This window comes from Somniosus microcephalus, chromosome 15 (assembly GCF_052327205.1).
Source record: "Somniosus microcephalus isolate GS21.2 chromosome 15, FLI_Smic_1.0, whole genome shotgun sequence".
Classification (NCBI taxonomy): Eukaryota; Metazoa; Chordata; class Chondrichthyes; order Squaliformes; family Somniosidae; genus Somniosus; species Somniosus microcephalus.
In genome coordinates, this window is record NC_141001.1 from 46,164,053 (window position 1) to 46,185,651 (window position 21,599).

General features: G+C 46.4%; 1 protein-coding gene across 3 annotated transcripts in view; it reads left to right on the forward strand.

Annotated features, from left to right (window-relative positions):
• Positions 1-21,599, forward strand: part of LOC147106698 (inner centromere protein-like) — an 89,792-nt gene that overhangs the window by 60,129 nt on the left and 8,064 nt on the right. Inside the window, exons 14-16 of one of the 3 annotated variants that reach the window (XM_086007749.1) lie at positions 1,533-1,726; positions 5,453-5,594; positions 15,424-15,624. In XM_086007749.1, coding sequence (XP_085863875.1) covers positions 1,533-1,726; positions 5,453-5,594; positions 15,424-15,624 — 537 coding nt within the window. The remainder of the gene's footprint in view (positions 1-1,532; positions 1,727-5,452; positions 5,595-15,423; positions 15,625-21,599) is intronic. The other 2 variants (XM_086007750.1, XM_086007751.1) reach the window with 2 other exon arrangements.

The following is a 21,599-nucleotide window of genomic DNA, read 5'->3' on the forward strand; positions in this document are numbered from 1 at the left end:
TAATGACCAATTCTAGTGCTTTTACTCCAGACCATCAAGTATTGTAGCACCTTTTCTTAAAAAAAAAACTTTGAAGCTGTTTTAAGATAATTGGCTTGGTGATTACTCCCCTGAATTGTGAGGCATTATTTGAGCTAATTGTCAACTCGCCTGCAAACCTCTACCAGTGTTTACCAGGAGGTGTAAGAGAACACCGAGGTGGCTGACCTTTCTCACCAAATGGAATGTAAAGCATTGACAGAGTATCTGTATATATTCAGCAAAGATTACAGTATTATGGAGATGCAGCTTACTTGGGATGATGCTCTGTTCACACAGCTGTAACAAGAATAGTAACTCTCCTAGTGCACGCAGTAGTTGTGTTTATATGGGCTATAATGAGCTGAGGCGGTTTTGATATCACATGATGTGCTATTGATGAAATGAGATGAAGTTAATTATCTTTTGCTGTTTTTGGATCTTCTGAAAATTTACATTTTTCTTTGGGGATGGAGAAGAGACACTTTTTAATATTGGACCTAGATGTTTATGAAATATTTTACTTGGTATCTCTTCTTGGGCTTCCCTCTCACCCCCATTCCAGTAAACCAGGGCAAGAAGTTATTTTGTGCTAGGATATAGTTCCATGGAAGCTGATAATCTCCTGGTACCTCACCCAAGTGTCTACTTTCCTTGAGCCTTAATCGTAGTGGCATACTAGTTGAAGTTACTGCACCCTATCCTAGCAAAGTCTTATTCCTTCTATCTCGCCAAAAGAAATGCTAGTAATTAAATATTTGGACTACCGCAGCAAACTTCAAAACCCACCTGGGAATGTTAAGTTGGATACTTTTTAAAAATGAATTGCTTATCACCTTATTATAGCAGGTGACCATAATCAATGTGCTGAATGCTATAATGTCAGAAGACAGAGTTCTCAATTCCTTCCTTCCTTGGCTAAGTTTCTCCCCTCCCCCAGCATGGGGTGCATGATTTATCATTTTCCTTTATTTGAGTATCTAACTACAGGAACTCTTGAGCACAAGGAAGCTGACACTGGATTTTGTTTCCTGCAACTCAGACTCTTCAACTGTTTCAGCAGCTCTTTTTTTTTAAACTTGCAAAATGTGCCATTTGTAGTACAGGAAACTTTCGATTAACCGGAACGCTCTATCCACCGGCAAAATTCAGGAGTCGATTCCGATAACTTTTTTTTTACTTTTACTTTTTTTACTCATTTGTGGCTGTGCAAGCATGTAGCTGAAGCTGTTGCTAAGCTACAGAGACGCTTGCAAGTTGTGCCGATTGTTTTGAAGCAACAGGGTTTGTTGCTTCAGACGGAGCTCAGAAGCTCCGTATCTTTTAACTATAGCGTTCGGTTATCCGGCATTGTTGATGGACCGGCACCAGGTCGGTCCCGTCCGTGCCGGATACCAGAGAGTTTCCTGTATATGGTTCTTAATCCTGTTGATCAACACTTGGACATCTTGCAGGTCCAACTGCTTAATTCAAATGATAAGCTGAGCACAATTAATCAGTACTTACCCATACAGGAGGAAGAACGCCAAGAGCTACTGCAACGCAAGAAGGAGGAAGAACTGGAGCGTCAGCGTAAAATGGCAGAAGCCAGAAAGCTTCAAGAGCAGCGGCAAGCTGAGCTAGAGGGAGAGCGACAGCGTGAGCTGCAACTGGCTGCAGATAGGGAACAGGAAAGAAAGAGGAAACAAGAGAGCATCCAGGCAGAGAAGTATGTAGCAATAAAATGCTGCGGTTGTCGTTGCTGCTCACATTGTAGATAAAATTACTCTTAAAACCAAATGCTTTAATGTAAGATGACCACCTTTGGTACTCTTGCTCCATTCCCTCGACTTCAAATTTTTGCTCCCACTATACCAGTGAGAACTGTAACCTCCAGTAGTTTACCTTAGTATTGTACAGCTAAAAATACACTCGACTTGAACCCAGGTTTTGAAGGAGAGAACCTATAATTGTACTGCTGAGTATTTACACAGATCAAGTGGATATAAAATGAAATCATTACATCCATTGTTGCAGAAATCCTGGTGACAGTAGTGAGTATAATGAGCTATGCTAATGAGATGATCAGAGTAACCATTTGTTACTTGCAACTTGAATTGGCAAGCTGGTAAAAGTGCTCCAGCTCTTAAGCTTTTCTCAGAATTCCTAGAAAGCAGATGGAAATGTTTACATTTTAAATCTGGACAACAGATTCCCCCCCGCCACCCCCCATTCAACACTCTATTTACGATCCTGCTGGAAGGATAAGACAGGTTTTAGGTGGATTAATGTCTTTTTTTGGGGGGCAGTGGTAGGTATAACGAGTCGGTTGTGACCAGAATAGATGTCTTAAATGGGTTGTGGTAACTGGAGAGTGCCGATCTATACTGCCTTGCAAGTAGGCGAGTTGGAGTCTATTACATAGTGTAGCAGTCCTGGTTCAGTAAGTGATCACTGTTCTATATCAAAAGGATAGGCAGTTGAAGTATTGTGAAACTGACATTCCAAGTAGACTTTTTTGATTAATGGAGACAATAAACGTTCATTCTGAGCACACATCCACGCCATCACTAAGACTGCCTATTTCCACCTCTAACATCGCCTACCTCTGCCCCTGCTTCAGCTCATCTGCTGCTGAAACCAACGCACTCCTGGCTGGCTTCCCATATTCTACCCTACGTATACCTGAGGTCATCCAAAACTCGGCTGCCTGTGTCCTAACTTGCACCTGTTCATCCATCACCACTGTGCTCATTGACCTACATTGGCTCCCGGTTAAGCAATGCCTTGATTTTAAAATTCTCATCGTTTCAAATCCCTCCATGGACTCTCCCCTTTCTGTCTTTGTAATCTCCTTCAGCCCCACAATCCCCGAGATATCTGCGCTCTAATTCTGGCCTCTTGAGCGTCCCTGATTATAATCGCTCTGTGGCAGAGCCACCAGGGGACTCTGATCTAATGTACATAATTATCTTTAACAAATTATTAGCTACAGAATGAATCTGTATCTTTGTTCATATTATTGCATGTACATAGTGCGGTCCCTTTAAGAATGAGACCAAACGCGATGACGTCGTCACGTTGATCACGTGATCCTCCAGCGGCGGGAAAACGTCATGACGTCAGGCTGGGGAGCCGCCCTAGCCAGTCCTCGTGGAGCCAGCAAAGAGTACAGACCTGTAATTTAGTTTTCCTGTGTTTTCATGTTAAACTCTATTGAATGGTATTAAACATCGTTTGTTTGATAGACTGACTCGACCTCAGTCCTTTAGTTAGGAATCTAGCCATTCCTACAGCTCAACCATTATTGGCCGTGCCTTCAGCTGCCTAGGCCCTAAGCTCTGGAATTCCCTCCTTAAACCTCTCCGCCTCTCTATTTCTCTTTCCTCCTTAAGACACTCCTTAAAAACCTACCTCTTTGTCATCGGCCCTAATTTCTCTGTGTAGCTTGGTGTAAAGTTTTGTTTTCTAATACTCCTGTGAAGTGCCTTGATGTTTTACCACGTTAAAGGTGCTATATAAATACGTTATTAAAATCGTTTATTAAATGCTACTTAAGCAATATTCATTCTGTTGGTGCCATGCCAACCCTTGCCTTGTAGCAAGGCTGGAGTAGATGCAGTATAAGGTTCCAGAGACAGTCGATTTTGAAATAACAAACTCTTTACTATGCATGTTCTTTGTAAGTAAAGCTAAATTTGGTTGTCTTCCTGCAGTACCATAATGTGACTTATTTGGAATGGTGTGTTGACACTGGTTTCATTTATATTGCTGTTCTTCCTCTTAAGTGTCGCTGTAACTGGATTTTATAGATATTGGGACCTATTTGCAGCCACTGAGTAGTACCTATGAAATGGAACTGTTTTCCACATTAGCTGCAGTAGTACTATAGTGAAGGTTTAATGTTCTTTCACTGGTTAGTCTAAAACTTGCCCTACAAGAGCTGGGTTTTTTCTTTTTATTTGACATGTCATTCAGTATCCCAGGACTTACTGTTTGTAAATTGTCTCCTCCCTTCCTCCTTCCCCGTTCAGCCAAGGAAGAGAGCTGACTGCACTGAAGTCCAGTGAATATGTTATTCATGCTTTTACCCAAATCATAACCATTTTCAAATTGGTGTGCTGTTTTGATGGAATAAATGTCTAACTGCAAGCAAGGGCTAACTTTGCAAACTCAATAATTATATACACTGACTCCCTGGGAAGATGGTGGGCCCTTATGGTAATAGTGTTAGCAAGATTGTGTCGCCCAGGATATTGATTAAGTAATGATGAAGGGAAGACTATTTTAAATCCATGTCAGAATGATCTGTGGCTTGGAAAAATTGTAAGTGATATTCCCATGACCTTGCTGCTCTTGTCTTTCAAGGTCGTAGAGGTCACTGGGAGGGAGGTGCTATCAAAGTAATCTTGGTAAATTGCTGCAGTGTTTCCTATAGATAGTACACGCTGCAGCCACAGTGCATCAGTGATGGAAGGGGTGAATATTGAGTCCATTGGTAGGGGCACCAGTCAAGCAAACTGCTCTGTCCTGGATGGTTTCATATTTTGTGTTGTGACTACCCACCCAGGCAAGCAATGTGTATTCTATCACACTCCTAACTTCCACCTTGGATGGTGGAGAGGCTCAAGGTAGGAGTGTGATTGAATAGGCGCACCATGGAAGCTCTAATTTTTAAATAAAACCGGTCTCTGTATTCTTGGTATTTCTTTGTACTACTGTGTGGTCAGCATCTGTTACAACCTTGCTGGGGCAGAAGCTGTTTCTGACTCAGTAAGTCAACAAGGTGTTTTTGTTCCCATTTTTAGGGGGTTGGAGAAAATATGGTCCTATTTTCTTCTCTGACTTTCTTAAAGCTGTTTGGCCACTCAAGTAATAAGGATAGTATTGCTTGAATCTTCAGTCAGTCAGAATTAATCCTGACTGCACACCCTTTTGAAACTTATTAGTTCTTTGGAGGTGGTTCCTTTCCATTTTACTACCTGATTCAAGTGAGTTGAATGTGTTTGGAATATAGTTAGGTACAATATTAGGGAGCTGGGTGAATTACATTTTTAAAGACTGAACATTAGTAACCCTCCCCAAGCCTAATGTAATTCTGAAAGCAAACAAGTTTTTTTTTAAAGCTCGTCTATCTTTTCAAAAATTGCCAAATTTGTCCGTCTTAATGTGCGATGCGGATGTTCATTGAACGGAACCTACAAGCAGTTGAACAGATTCAACCCAACGCTAATAGAACAAGCTTCCGATATAAGCTGTACAAACTTGAGCAAATGAGAGAATCTCCAAAGAATCAATGTAATACTTTAATATGTGTTTACATTTAATGGGATCCTGATGTGTATCATTTCCTTCATTGCTGGAGTTCAAGATTAGTAGATTCATGTTGAATGTATTGCTCTAAAAATAGAATTGTGCAAGACCTAGAATTAATAGCAAATTTAACTTTTAACAGAGAACGTGAACGTCTGGAGAAAGAAAGAGCCCTCCAGTTACAGCGAGAGCTGGAGCGAACAGCACGGGAGGATGCTGCACTGCAGGCTCAGCAAGAAAAGGAAAGGCTTCGCAAGGAAGCACAAGGGAAAGACAAAAAGCGGGTAAGGGACATCATCTTGGGAGTCCAGTGTCTCCTCTCTTTTTTCTCTCCCCCCCCCCCCCCCCCCCCGCCACTGCTGTTATATAACAATCTTGAAGTTTCTAAGTGTGACTGTTAACTGAAATACAAAAGTTATGTTCATGACTTCGGGTTCGGGCAAGTGTATGTGAAACTAAAATATTTACAGTATAGCATTTTGGGAACTGTTCCATTTCAGACCATAATTTCTGTTGTTGCATGCCATTTCTGCTCATTATTGCATAGCAAATGTCCTATATATGTACAGGAAACTTTGGTTTATCCGGAGGTTGTATGTCCGGAAACCTCGATCTAATGGCAGAAATCAGCAGCCGTTTTGTTCGTTTTTTTTTCTTCTAGCATTTTTTTAAACAGTCTCTGAAAAGCCTCTCTGAAGCTGTTGCTAAGCTACAGAGACGCTTCTAAGGTACGGGCCGACTGTTTACAAGCTGTTGCTAAGCAACAGTGTTTGTTGTCAGATACGGAGATGAAAACCTCCGTATCCTTCAACATTAGCGCTGGTCTGTCCGGAGGTTTTCATAGATCGGCATCACGCCGGTGCCGGATATTGCAAAGTTTCCTATATTACATAGGATACTAGCTGAAGTGCCCGGCGGTGCCGAGGCTTTTTCGAGGGCATGTTGTTGTTGGAAGAGAGAGAGAGAGAGCGACTGGGGGGAAGAGAGAGAGCGACTGGGGGGAAGAGAGAGCGCGACTGGGGGGAAGAGAGAGAGCGACTGGGGGGAAGAGAGAGAGCGACTGGGGGGAAGAGAGAGAGCGACTGGGGGGGAAGAGAGGGGGGGGAGGGGGAGGGGAAGAGAGGGGAAGAGAGGGGAGGGGGGGGAAGGGAGGGCAGGGGGGGAGGGGAGGGGGAGCGGGGGGGAAGGGCGGGGGGGGGGAGGGGGGGATGGAGGGCGGGAGGGGAGGGAGGGCGGCGGGGGGGGAGGGGGGATGGAGGGCGGGAGGGGAGGGAGGGCGGCGGGCGCCCCCCCCCCCCCGAGGGTCGCGCCCCCCCCCGGAGGTGAAGACCGGCGATTGCGCGCGCAGCAGGAGCTGAGACGCGGCGTGTGTCTCGGCCGGCGGGTTGCCACGGGCAACCGTGACGCTGACCAAGCCAGAGAGAGAGACGCCGCGTCTCAGCTGTTCCTGCTGCGCGCGCGGCCCCCCACCACCCCCCCCCCCCCCGAGGGTCGCGGCCGCCCCCCCCCTCCCCCCCGAGGTGAAGACCGCCGATTGCGCCCGTTGCCAGGGTAACGCTGGACGCTCAGCAAGCCCCGGCAGAGAGAGACGTCTCAGCTCCTGCTGCGCGCGCACCCTAGCGGCGCTGGGCTGAGGCTCTGCCCTCCAGCCTTCGAGTGGGGCCGGGAGGTGCCTAGCTCGGGCGTGGGTGCGGAGGAGATGCCGAGGCTTCTAGGCCTACCTGGAAAAACGGGGAAAGGTAGGAAAATTAATGAGATTAGATAAGTTAATTACTTTCTAAATCATTTTTTTTTAAAACAATATGTGTTTTAAAAGCAACGTTTTTTTTTAAGACGCAGAAAGCGGGAAAAAGAAATGAAAAGTTTGGAATCAAGATGGCGGCGACTCACCTCGGTTCAGAACGATAAAGCCCGGCCACACGCGCACCGATTGGCCCGGCGGCACACGCCAGCAACCCGGCGTACGATTGGTCGAGCTCGAGGTCACTCTGTCGCTAATGAGCGGATAATGAGATGCTAATGAGCGGAATGTTGAAGGTTTTTGGGATACCGCGGGCGCAATTTTAGCCCGGCCGAAACGTAAATACGCTTAAAACCGTCTCGGAAGCGTAAGCTTTCTTTGGAGGTAACGCGCGCGTAGGTACGCCCTGTAACTTTTGAGTGCATACCCGCAACGCACACGCGATGACAGACAGGTAGACAGAATGACAGAAGTACCGATTTATATATATAGATACAGCATAGAAACAGGCCATTTGGCCCAACCAGACCATGCCAGCGTTTATGCTCCACACGAGCCTCCTCCTGTCGTTCCTCATCTAAATCTATCAGCATAACCCTCTCTTCCCTTTTCCCTCATGCTTGTCTAGCCTCCTCTTAAATGCACCTATACTATAGAAACATAAGATAGGAGCACGAGTAGGCCATTCGGCCCCTCAAGCCTGTTCCGCCATTTGATGAGATCATGGCTGATCATCCAAATTCTGCCTGCCTTTTCGTGGGCTATGTGGAACAATCTTTGTTCCAGTCCTACTCAGGTCCCCTCCCTCACCTCTTTTTCCGATACATTGATGACTGTATCGGTGCAGTTTCCTGCTCTCGCCCCGAACTTGACAATTTCATTCACTTTGCCTCCAATTTCCACCCTTCCCTCACCTTCACATGGTCCATCTCTGACTCTTCCCTTCCCTTCCTCGACTTCTCCGTCTCCATCTCTGGGGATAGGTTATCGACCAATATTTACTACAAGCCCACTGACTCCCACAGCTACCTGGACTACACTTCCTCCCACCCCGCTTCCTGTAAGGACTCTATTCCATTCTCCCAGTTTCTCCGCCTCCGCCGTATCTGCTCCGACGATGCCACCTTCCACACCGGTGCTTCAGACATGTCTTCCTTTTTCCGCAACCGAGGATTCCCCTCTACCGTAGTTGACACTGCCCTCGACCGTGTCAGTTCTATCTCCCGCACCTCTGCCCTCACCCCTGCCCCTCCCTCCCGGAACCACGATAGGGTTCCCCTTGTCCTCACCTTTCACCCCACCAGCCTCCACATTCAACGGATCATCCTCCGGCATTTCCGCTACCTCCAAAGTGATCCCACCACCAAACGTATCTTCCCCTCCCCTCCCCTTTCAGCATTCCGCAGGGACCGCTCTCTCCGAGACACCCTAGTCCACTCCTCTATCACCCCAAACAGCCCTTCCCCTTCGCCTGGCACCTTCCCGTGCAAGCGGAGGAGATGTAACACCTGCCCCTATACCTCCCCCCTCCCCACTGTCCAGGGCCCCAAACACCCCTTCCAGGTGAAACAGCGATTTACTTGTACTTCTCGCAATCTAGTATACTGTATTCGCTGCTCACGATGCGGTCTCCTCTACATTGGGGAGACCAAACGCAGATTGGGTGACCGCTTTGCGGAACACCTCCGTTCAGTCCGTAAGGGTGACCCCGAGCTTCCGGTCGCCTGTCATTTCAATTCACCGCTCCATTCCCACTCGGACCTCACCGTCCTTGGCCTCTTGTACTGTTCCACGGAAGCTCAACGTAAACTCGAGGAACAGCACCTCATCTTCCGATTAGGCAGTCTGCAGCCTTCCGGTCTCGATATCGAGTTCAACAATTTCAGATCATAACCTCGGCCCCTATTTCATTTTCACTTATATTTTTCCACTCCTTTCCTTTCCCCCCCCCCCCTCCTTTCCTTTTGTTTCTCTCTCACACCTGGCAGCTATCTTTTGCCCTGCCAGTACACTTTACACCTAATCACAGCCTATTACCATCTCGTCTAGCTTCTAATCTCTTTTACTTCTTTTGGTTCTTTTATTCTTTTGTCCGATCGCAGCCCTGCCTTCGATCTAGTTCCTTTTCTCTCCAGTTTTGAAGAAGGGTCAAACCCGAAACGTCAACTCAAATTTCTCTCCACGGATGTTGCCTGACTTGCTGAGTTTTTCCAGCATTTTCTGTTGTTAATCCAAATTCAGTACCCGGTCCCTGCTTTCTCCCCATATCCCTTGATCCCTTTAGCCTTTAGAAATATATCTAACTCCTTCTTGAATATATTTAATAAGTTGGCCTCAACTGCCTTCTGTGGTAGAGAATTCCACAGGTTCACCACTCTCTGGGTGAAGAAATTCCTCCTCATCTCAGTCCTAAATGGCTTACCCCATATCCTTCGACTGTGACCCCTGGTTCTGGACTCCCCCGCCATCGGGAACATCTTTCCTGCATCTAGTCTGTCTAGTCCTGTTAGAATTTTATAAGTTTCAATGAGATCCCCTCTCATTCTTCTAAACTCTAGCGAATATAAGCCTAATCGACCCAATCTCTCTCCATATGTCATTCCTGCCATCCCAGGTATCAGTCTGGTGATTCTTCGCTGCACTCCCTCCATGGCAAGAACATGCTTCCTCAGATAAGGCGACCAAAACTGCACACAATACTCAAGGTGTGGTCTCACCAAGGCCCTGTACAACTGCAGCAAGACATCCTTGCTCCTGTACTCGAATCCTCTCGCTATGAAGGCCAGCATACCATTTGCCTTCTTAACCGCCTGCTGCACCTGCATGCTTACCTTCAGTGACTGGTGCACAAGGACACCCAGGTCTCGTTGCACTTATCCTTTTCCCAATCTGTTGCCGTTCAGATAATAATCTGTCTTCCTGTTTTTGCCACCAAAGCGGATAACCTCGCATTTATCCACATTATACTGCATCTACCATACATCTGCCCAATCACCCAACCAGTCAAAATCATACTGGAGTTTCTCTGCATCCTCCTCACAGCACACACGCCCACCCAGCTTTGTGTCGTTTGCAAACTTGGAGATATTACATCTAGTTCCCTCGTCTAGATCATTAATATATATTGTGAATAGCTGAGGTCCTAGCACCAATCCCTGCGGTACCCCACTAGTCACTGCCTGCCACTCGGAAAAAGATCCGTTTATTACAACTCTTTGTTTCCTGTCTGCCAACCAGTTCTCTATCCAAGTCAGTACCTTACCCCCAATCCCATGTGCTTTAACTTTGCACGCCAATCTCTTATGCGGGACCTTATCGAAAGTTTTCTGAAAGTCCAAATACACCATATCCACTGGTTCTCCCCTATCTATTCTACTAGTTACATCCTCAAAAAATTCCAGTAGATTAGTCAAGCATGATTTAGCTTTTGTAAATCCATGTTGACTTTGTCCGATCCTGTCCCTGTTTTCCAGGTGCTCTGCTATTACATCTTCTTTTATAATGGACTCTAGCATTTTCCCCACTACCGATGTCAGGCTTACCGGTCTATAATTCCCCGTTTTTCTCTACCACCTTTTTTAAATAGTGGGGTTACATTAGCTACCCTCCAATCCATGGGAACTGTTCCAGAGTCTACAGAATTTTGGAAGATGACCAACAATGCATCTACTATTTCTAGGGCCACTTCCTTAAGTATCCTAGGATGTAGATTATCAGGCCCTGGGGATTTATCGGCCTTCAATCCCGTCAATTTTCCTAACCCCATTCCCCTACAAATACTGATTTCATTTAATTCCTCCCATTAGACCCTATGTTCCCCGACATCTCTGGAAGGTTATTTGTGTCCTCCTTTGTGAAGACAGACCAATTAAATACATACTTTGGTTCTGTCATTTCTTTGTTCCCCATTATAAATTCCCCTGATTCTGACTTCAAGGGACCTACGCTTGACTTCACCAATCTTTTTCTCTTCACATACCTATAGAAGCTTTTACAGTCAGTTTTTATGTTCCCTGCAAGCTTACTCTCATTCTATTTTCCCTCTCTTAATTAATCCCTTTGTCCTCCTTTGCTGAATCCTAAACTGCTCCCAGTCCTCAGGTTTGCTGCTTTTTCTGGCCAATTTATATGTCCTCTCCTTGGATCTTATGCTATCCCTAATTTCCCTTGTTAGCCACGGTTGAGTCACCTTTTTTGTTTTTTTATGCCAAACAGGGATGAACAAATTCTGTAGTTCATCCATGCGATCTTTAAATGTTTGCCATTGCCTATCCACCGTCAACCCTTTAACGTTCCCCAATCCATCCTAGCCAACTCGCGCCTTACACCATCGTAGTTTCCTTTATTTAAATTTAGGACCCTAGTCTCTGAGTCAACTACTTCACTCTCCATCTTAATGAAGAATTCCATCATATTATGATCGCTCTTCCCCAATTGACCTCACACAACAACATTGCTAATTAATCATTTCTCATTACATAATACCCAGTCTAAGATGACCTGATCTCTGGTTGGTTCCTCGACATATTGGTCCAGGAAACCATCCCGTATACACTCTAGGAATTCCTCCTCCACAGTATTGTTACTAATTTGGTTAGCCCAATCTATATGTAGACTAAAGTCGCCCATGATAACTGCTGTGCCCTTATTGCACGCGTCTCTAATTTCCCATTTAATGCCATCCCCAACCTCCGCATTACTGTTTGGGGGTCTGTATACAACTCCCACTAACGTTTTCTGCCCCTTAGTATTTCTCCGCTCTACCCATACAGATTCCACATCAGAGCTAATATCCTTCCTTACTATTGTGTTAATCTCTTTAACCAGCAATGCTACCCCACCTCTTCCTTTTTGCCTGTCCTTCCTGAATATTGAATATCCCTGGATGTTGAATTCCGAGCCTTGGTCACCCTGGAGCCATGTCTCCGTAATTCCAATTACATCATATCCATTTACATCTATTTGCGCAGCTAATTCATCCACCTAATTACGAATGCTCCTCGCATAAGACACAAAGCCTTCAGGCTTGTTTTTTTAACACTTAGTCCTTTTAGAATTATTATTTACTGTAGCCCTGTTTGATTTACACCCTTGATTTCTCTGCCTTCCACTGTTGCTATTCTCCTTCCTGTCATTTGTTTCTATCCTTGCTTCCCTTTCCTCTGTCTCGCTGCACAAGTTCCCAACCCCCTGCCATTTTAGTTTAAACCCTCCCCAACAGCACTAGCAAACACTTCCCCCTAGGACATCAGCCCTGGTCTTGCCCAGGTGCAAACTGTCCAGTTTGTACTGGTCCCACCTCCCCCCAGAACCGGTTCCAATGTCCCAGGAATTTGAATCCCTCCCCCTTGCACCATTCCTCTAGCCACGTATTCATCTGAAATATCCTTCTATTTCTACTCTGACTAGCACGTGGCACTGGTAGCAATCCTGAGATTACTACCTTTTTGAGGTCCTATTTTTTAATTTGCCTCCTAACTCCCTATATTCAGCTTTTAGGACCTTATCCCGTTTTTTACCTATATGCACCACGACAACTGGTTGTTCACCCTCCCCCTCCAGAATGCCCTGCAGCCGCCCCGCGACATCCTTGACCCTTGCACCAGGGAGGCAACATACCATCCTGGAGTCTCGTTTGCAGCTGCAGAAACGCCTATCTATTCCCCTTGCAATAGAATCCCATATCACTTTTGCTCTCCCGCTCTTTTTCCTCCCGTCCTGTGCAGCAGAACCATCCATGGTGCCAGGAAGTTGGCTGCTACTGCCTTCCCCCAATAAGCCATCTCCCTCAACAATATCCAAAGTGGTATATCTGTTTGAGAGGGGGATGGCCACAGGGGACCCCTGCACTACCTGCCTGCACCTACTACTCTGCCTGGTGGTCACCCATTCCCTTCCTGCCTGTACAGCCTTTACCTGCGGTGTGACCAACTCCCTAAACGTGCTATCCACGATGTTCTCAGCATCGTGAATGTTCCAGTATGTATCCATTTGCAGCTCCAGTGCCACAGTGCGGTCTGTCGGTAGGTGCAGCTGGATACACTTCCCGCACACATGGTCGTCAGGGACACAGGACCTGATTTCCCACATGGCGCAGGAGGAGCATGCCACGGGGCCGAGCTGTCCTGCTATGATTTACCCTTTCATTAATTTAAATTAAATCAAATCCATACCACTAATTACACTGCAATTAAATGATATATTCAAGGGCCCTTGGTTACTAGCACTCCCCGATACACAGACCTTCGAAACTTATAGCCACAATAATTATTTGCTTCAACTACTCCCTGTGATAGTGAGTTCCACATTCTCACCACTCTTTGGGTAAAGAAGTTTCTTCTGAATTCCCTATTGTATTTCTTGGTGACTCTTATTGATGGCCTCTAGATATGCTCTTCCCCACAAGTGGAAGCATTCTCTCTGTATCCACTCTATTGAAATTTTTCATAATTTTAAAGACCTCTGGGTCACCCCTCAGCCTTTTTTCAAGGGAAAAGAGACCCAGCCTGTTAATCCTTTACTGATATGTATACCCTCACAGTTCTGGTATCATCCTTGTAAATCTTCTCTCCACCCTCTCCAGTGCCTCTATATCCTTTTTATAATATGGCGACCAGAACTGCACGCCGTACTCCAAGTGTGGTCTAACCAAGGTTCGATACAGGTTTAGCATAACTTCCCTACTTTTCAATTCTATACCTCTAGAAATAAACTCTAGTGCTTGGTTTGCTTTTTTTTAAGGCCTTGCTAACCTGTGCCGTAACTTTGTGATTTGTGTATTTGTACTCCTAGATCCCTTTGTTCCTCTATCCCACCTAGACTCGAACCTTCCAAGTGATGTGACCTCTCTATTCTTCCTACCAAAATGTAATACTTCACATTTATCTGTGTTGAACTTCATTTGCCATTGTATGCCCATTCTGCAAGTTTATTAATGTGCTCCTGTAACTTGTTGCAGTCCTCCTCGGTATTGACTATTTCCCCCCGCCCCCCAAATTTGGTGTCATCTGCAAATTTAGAAATTGTGTTTTTGATTCCTAAGTCTAAATAATTCATGTAAATTGTGAACAGCAGTGGTCCCAGCACTGATCCTAGTGGAACACCACTACCCACCTTCTACCACTGAATAGCTACCCCTTTACTCCTACTCTCTGCTTTCTGTCCTGAAGCCAGCCAGCAATCCATTCTGCTACTTGTCCCCTGACTCCACATTCTCTGACCTCTCTATTAAATTACACAGACTGAAAGTTTTGCAGTAGAAGTACAAAAGAATAAAGGGGCTTGGGTGGGGAAATTGTCTAGTTACTGAAATATTTATACTGCATGTTTCAGCAATTTGAAGGTAAAATTCAATTTTAGGGTATGATTTCAATTGGTAATGACACTACTGCACTAATTAGACGATGCAAAGTAGGTGCCTAATTTTAGTCTCTGCACTTTCGAAAGATTGCTTCTGTTTTGGAAAGTCTGATCCAATGCTTCCCTAATTTAAGTTGGTGAAACTATTCAGTGAGTAGCTGAGCTATACAGACCAGGAAGGTCTCTGGGTTAACTGATCTCTGCTGCGGAGAAATCAGGGTGCTACAATTGGACTCTATTAGCGGGTGTGAAAATAATGAGGTTTCAACAACAGCAACTTGCATTTATATAGTGCCTTTAACAGAGTAAAACGTCCTCGGGCGCTTCACTGGAGCATTATCAAACAAAGATTTGACATTGGGGCAGATGACCAAAAGCTTGGTTCGAGGTAGGTTTTTTGGAACGTCTTAAAGGAGGAAAGCGAGATAGAGAGGTTTAGGGAGGGCGTTCCAGAGCTTAGGGCCATGGCAGCAGAAGGCACGGCTGCCAATGTTGAAGTGATTAAAATCGGATGCACAAGTGGCCAGAATTGGAGGAGCGCAGAGACCGGAGAAGGTTAGAGATAGCAAGGGGTGAGGCCATGGAGGAATTTGAAAACCAGGATGAGAATTTCAAAACTGAGGCGTTGTTCAACCAGGAGCCAATATAAATCAGCAGGGGGAAGGAGCCACTTCTGACCGCTGTCCACTAATTCCCTATAGGTGCTTGGTGAGGACAAAATTGGGCTAGACTGTGGTGTGACGCTACTCTTTTTATCCCTCTTCTCTTTTCACCCCCCCCCTGCAAGGGTCACTTTGTTCATGATGGGAGGGAGAGAGAAAATTTGATTAGGTAGATACTTGAGTGAATTCCTAGTCATTTGTTCAGCTTATCTGGCTAGCTTGTAGCAAATGGAGCCAACATGGTGAGCTGATTCATAACTTTCTATGGTTTTTGGGAATAGTAATTTTAGAGTTTTGGCTTTTCCAACACCGTAGGCTTTGTGGTTAATATTTGCATATCCCTGTTTGTAGGAAGAACAGCGATTGGCAGAGCTAGCAAGTAAGTGTTTAGAAAAAGAGAAAACTAGAAAAGAGCAATTGGAGCATGAGCAACAAGAAAATGAGAATAGACTTCGTGAAGATCAGGAAAGAAAATGGAAGGAAGAACAAGACAGGAAAGCTGAGGAAGAGGCCTCCAACAAAAATAAACTGAACATCACTGTGGAGGTGCATGTGAGTGTTTTTAGTAATTGGGTGGGGGAGGAAGACTGAAGTAGGACAGGAGACTCTTATTTGAGTTTAGTATAATCGTGAAATTCTTCAGATTTAAATTGAGGGATATGTTGGAACACTGGTGTGCAGGTCAATATTGGTTAGTATTGCCATTCTTTATCATTTCACTTTTTTCTTCTCTCCTTTGTTGGGATAATCCTTATCCTTTTTAATAACAGATTTGTGGAATCTAGAGACAATAATATATCTGACAATTAAACATTTATTGCTGTTTCAAAATATTCATCTTCAGACTACATCTAGAAACGTGTAAAGAACTTCCTGGGAATTGTAAACTTCGAGAGTGTTACACCCCTGTTCAAAAAAGGAAGAGGGATATACCCAGAAGTGGGGAAACATTTAAGAGAGAATAATCCGGAATAAAATTAATTGGCACTTGGAAAAATATTATGGGTTAATAAATGGATGCCAGCACAGATTTGTTAAAGGCAAATGGTGTTTGACTAAGTTGATTGAGTGAGTTGTTTGAAGTAATGGAGAGGAATGATGAGGGTAGTGTCTTTAACATAACATAAGAAATAGGAGTAGGCCATACGGCCCCTTGGGCCTGCTCCGCCATTCAATAGGATCATGGCTGATTCTGAATCTAGACTCGCGTCCACTTCCCTGCCCTCTCCCCGTAACCCCTAATTCCCTTATCTGCTAGGAAAATGTCTATCTCCATTTTATATTTATTTAATGTTGCAGCTTCCACAGCTCTCTGGGGTAGCAAATTCCATAGATTTACTACCCTCTGAGTGAAGAAGTTTCTCCTCATCTCAGTTTTGAAAGGGCGGCCCCTTATTCTAAGATTATGCCCCCTAGTTCTAGTCTCACCCATCAGTGGAAACATCCTCACCGCATCCACCCGATCAAGCCCCCTCACAATCTTATATGTTTCGATAAGATCGCCTCTCATTCTTCTGAACTCCAATGAGTAGAGGCCCAACCTACTCAACCTTTCCTCATACGTCAACCCCCTCATCTCCGGAATCAACCGAGTGAACCTTCTCTGAACCGCCTCGAGAGCAAGTATATCTTTTCTTAAATATGGAAACCAAAACTGCACACAGTATTCCAGGTGTGGCCTCACCAATACCCTGTATAACTGCAGCAAGACTTCCCTGTTTTTATACTCCGTCCCCTTGCAATAAAAGCCAAGATTCCATTGGCCTTCCTGATCACCTGCTGTACCTGCATACTAACTTTGTGTTTCAAGCACCAGGACCCCCAGATCCCTTTGTACTGGAGCACTTTGCAGTTTCTCTCCATTTAGATAATAACTTGCTCTTTGATTTTTTTCTCCCAAAGTGCATAACCTCACACTTTCCAACATTATATTGCATCTGCCAAATCTCTGCTCACTCACTTAGCCTGTCTATGTCCTTTTGCAGGTTTTTTATGTCCTCCTCACTCACTGCTTTCCCTCCCATCTTTGTATCGTCGGCAAACTTGGATATGTTGCACTCGGTCCCTTCCTCCAAATCGTTAATATAGATTGTAAAGAGTTGGGGTCCCAGCACTGACCCCTGCGGAACACCGCTAGTTACTGATTGCCAGCCCGAGAACGAACCATTTATCCCAACTCTGTGTTTTCTGTTAGATAGCCAATCTTCCACCCATGCCAGTATATTACCCCCAATCCTGTGATTTTTTTTTAAATCTTGATCAGTAATCTTTTGTGTGGAACCTTGTCAAATGCCTTTTGGAAGTCCAAATACACTACATCCACTGGTTCCCCTTTATCCACCCTGTATGTTACATCCTCAAAGAATTCGAGCAAATTTGTCAAACATGACTTCCCCTTCGTAAAACCATGCTGACTCTGTCCTATTTAAATTATGTTTATCCAAATGCTCTGTTACTGTTTCCTTAATAATGGACTCCAACATTTTGCCAACCACAGATGTTAGGCTAACTGGTCTATAGTTTCCAGCTTTTTGTCTACTTCCCTTCTTAAATAAGGGTGTTACATTAGCAGTTTTCCAATCTGCCGGGACCTTTCCTGAGTCCAGGGAGTTCTGGAAAATGAGATGTGTATATGGACTTTCAAAAGGCATTTAATAAAGTACCACATAATAGACTTGTAGCAAAATTGAAGCCCATGGGATTAAAATGGCAGTGCCTGCATGGATAAGAAATTGGCTAAGGGACAAAGTAGAGTGTAGTGGTGAACAGTTGTTTTTCAGACTGGAGGGAAGTATGCAGTGGTGTCCCCTTGCACCCCCCCAGGGGTTGATAGTAGGACCACTGCGCTTTTTGATAAAAGCAATGATCTGGACTTTGGTATACAGAGCATAATTTCAAAGTTTGCACTTGACACAAAACTTAGAAATGTAGTACACAGTGAAGTGGATAGTAACAGACTTCAGGAGGACATAGACAAACTGGTGAAATGGGCAAACACATGGCAGATGAAGTGCTTCATTTTGGCAGTAAGAATGAGAGGTAATAAAACCTAAATGGTTCAAGAGGTGCAGAGACTTGGGGGTGTGCGTACACACATTTTTGAACGTGGCAGGACGTTCAGCAGTCTGTTAAAAGGGAATACAGACTCATTGGCTTTATAAATAGAGGCATAGAGTACAAAAGCAAGGAAGTTGTGCTAACCTTTATAAAATACTGGTTAGGCCCCAGCTGAAGTGTTGTGGCCAATTCTGGGCAGCACACTTTTTAGGAAGGATGTCTTGGAGAGGGTGCAGAGGAGATTTACTAGAAATGGTACCAGGGATAAGGGACTTCAGTTTTGTGGAGAGACTAGAGAAGCTGGAATTGTTCTCTGAGCAGAGAAGGTTAAGAGGAGATTTAATAGGTGTTCAAAATTATTATATGGGGTATTGATAGAGTAAATAGAAAGAAACTGTTTCCAGTGGCAGACGGGTCAGTAACCAGAGGACACAGATTTAAGGTAATTAGCAGAAGAACCAGCGGCGATCAATAGGTGGGGGGGGAGATTTATGCAGCGAGTTATGATCTGGAATGTGCTGCCTGAAAAGGTGGTGGAAGCAAATTCAATAGTAGCTTTCAAAGGGAAATTAGATAAATACTTGTGGTAAACCACTTTTATCGTTCACTATCGTTACACTATGGTTATCACTGTTTATATCGTTACATTATGGTTATCACTGTTTACACTGTTGTATCACTACACAAGGTCACCTCTTGTCACACTGTTATACCTGGGCTGACCACAGCTGACTCCGCCCATGGCTCCGCCTGCTTGCCCAGGTATAAAGGTGGTCGACTGGCTGGTATTCCTCCTTGTTGGACCCGATCACCCACGAGGGTGGGCTCTGTTATTTAGCCAATAAAAACCTATAGTTACTATCTTAACTCGTCGCTTTTCATTGGATGAATTGATAGGTATATCAATTTTATTGGCTAAATTTTGAAATGAGTGGATCGGAGCAGCCAAACGACCAGCCAAACGGCCAGCTGCAACAGCCACAGCAGCTGGCTTGGCTGCGAGCCCTCCTACCGCCATACCTGGATCTAAACCCACAGGCAGCGAACTCAGCCCTCGACTTCGAACACTGGCTGAGTTGTTTCGAATCCTACCTGGGAGAATCCGGCGTGCCTCCGGGATCCAAACTAAGAGTTCTGACCGCCCAGGTGAGCCCTAAAGTATTTGCATTCATCCGGGACCTTGCCACATACGAGGACGCCCTCAACCTGCTGAAAGAGCAGTACCGGAGCCCGGTAAATTCTATGTATGCCAGACATCTCCTAAGATCCCGCTCGCAACAGCCAGGAGAGTCTGTAGATGAATTTTTACGGGCGCTACAAACACTCGGCAGGGACTGTGACTTTAAAGCTGTAACAGCTGCAGAAAATACTGAAGGGAATATCCGCGATGCCTTCGTGAAAGGCCTTCGGTCCGACTACTCACGGCAAAGACTGCTCGAATCAAAGGACCTCGACCTGAATACAACTGCAGCCCTCGCTCGCTCTCTGGAAGTGGCCCATCGGGACCTCGAGGTGTACTCCAGGTACTGTGCTGCGCGACCCTGGGACTCGGGCCCGACCCCGGCCGCAATACCCCTCGCACCGCCGCCTCTGGGACCTACCTCAGCGTCGGCATCCCAGAACCGATCGGGACCGCCACCCCCGGTACCGGCTGCGACATCGGAGCCCCGCGATCGGGCCGCCGGCTGCTTCTTCTGTGGCCAGGCGAAACACCCGAGAACGCGCTGCCCTGCAAGAAACGCGACTTGCTCCGACTGCCACAAGAAAGGCCACTTCGCGAAGGCCTGCAGGGGGAGAGCCACAGACGCCAGCAGTGCCTCATGCGAGCTGTGGGGCGGCCATCTTTCATCAAGGCCACAGATGCCAGTATCCCCTCGTGTGAGTCGTGGGGGCGGCCATCTTTGATCAAGGCCACCGACGCCAGCAGTGCCTCATGTGAGTTGTGGGGGCGGCCACCTTCTCCGCCATTTTATTCAACGTCGTGGGCGCTGCCATTTTGTCCACCACACTCGACCGCCACCTTGTCTCCAGACCCAACCACCGCCTCACCCGCAGACTACAGCAGCTCGCTCAGCCATACACTAGCCTCCGTCACACTGGACCAAGCTCGCCCGCGTCACCTGTCCAAGTCCATGATGGACATCAAAGTAAACGGCCACGCCACGACCTGCCTGTTCGACAGCGGAAGCACGGAGAGTTTCATCCATCCAGACACGGTGAGCCACGACTCCCGCACTGTCCGGCCAACACGCAACCGGATCTCGATGGCGTCGAGGTCCCATTCTACAGACATCAGCGGCTACTGTGTTGTGGCCCTGTCGGTTAGGGGCACGGAGTATAAAAATTTTAAACTCCTCGTCCTGCCCCAGCTCTGCGCTGCTGTCCTACTAGGGCTGGACTTCCAATCCCACCTTCAAAGTGTCACTTTGGCATACGGTGGACCCCTCCCCCCACTCACAGTCGACAACCAGCAGCCTTTAAACCGCCCACTGCGTACCACCTGCGGCCTATCCACCCTCAAGGTCCCGCCACCCTCCCTGTTCGCTAACCTCACCCGCGACTGTAAACCCGTCGCCACCAAGAGCAGGCGGTACAGCGCCGGGGACAGAGCTTTTATTAGCTCTGAGGTGCAGCGTTTCCTGAAGGAGGGCATCATCGAGAGGCGCAACAGCCCCTGGCGTGCCCAGGTCGTAGTCGTTAAGACCGGCAATAAAAACCGCCTGGTCATCGACTACAGCCAAACCATAAACCGGTACATCCAGCTGGACGCATACCCCCTTCCCCGCATATCTGATATGGTCAATCAGATTGCACAGTACCGGGTATTCTCTACCATCGACCTTAAGTCGGCCTATCACCAACTCCCTATCCGCCCTGAGGACCGCCAGTATACCGCCTTCGAGGCGAATGGCCGCCTCTACCACTTCCTTAGGGTTCCCTTCGGCGTCACCAACGGGGTTTCGGTCTTCCAAAGGGAGATGGACCGGATGGTTGACCAGAACGGGCTGCAGGCCACGTTCCCTTATCTAGATAACGTCACCATCTGCGGCCGCGACCGGCAGGACCACGATGTTAATCTGGAGAAATTCCTCCGTACGGCCCAACGGCTGAACCTCACTTACAATAAGGAGAAATGTGTGTTTAACACCTCGCGTCTTGCCATCCTCGGCTGTGTAGTAGAGAACGGAGTCATCGGCCCCGACCCCGAAAGAATGCGCCCCCTCATGGAGCTTCCCCTCCCCCACTGTCCAAAGGCGCTGAAGAGAACCCTGGGGCTCTTCGCCTACTATGCCCAATGGGTGCCGAATTATGCGGACAAAGCCAGACCCCTCATGAAGTCCACCTCCTTCCCCCTGACGGCAGAAGCGTGCGCAGCCTTCTCCCTCATAAAGGGAGACATCGCTAAGGCCACAATGCACGCGGTGGATGAGTCTATCCCTTTCCAAGTGGAGAGCGATGTATCCGACTTC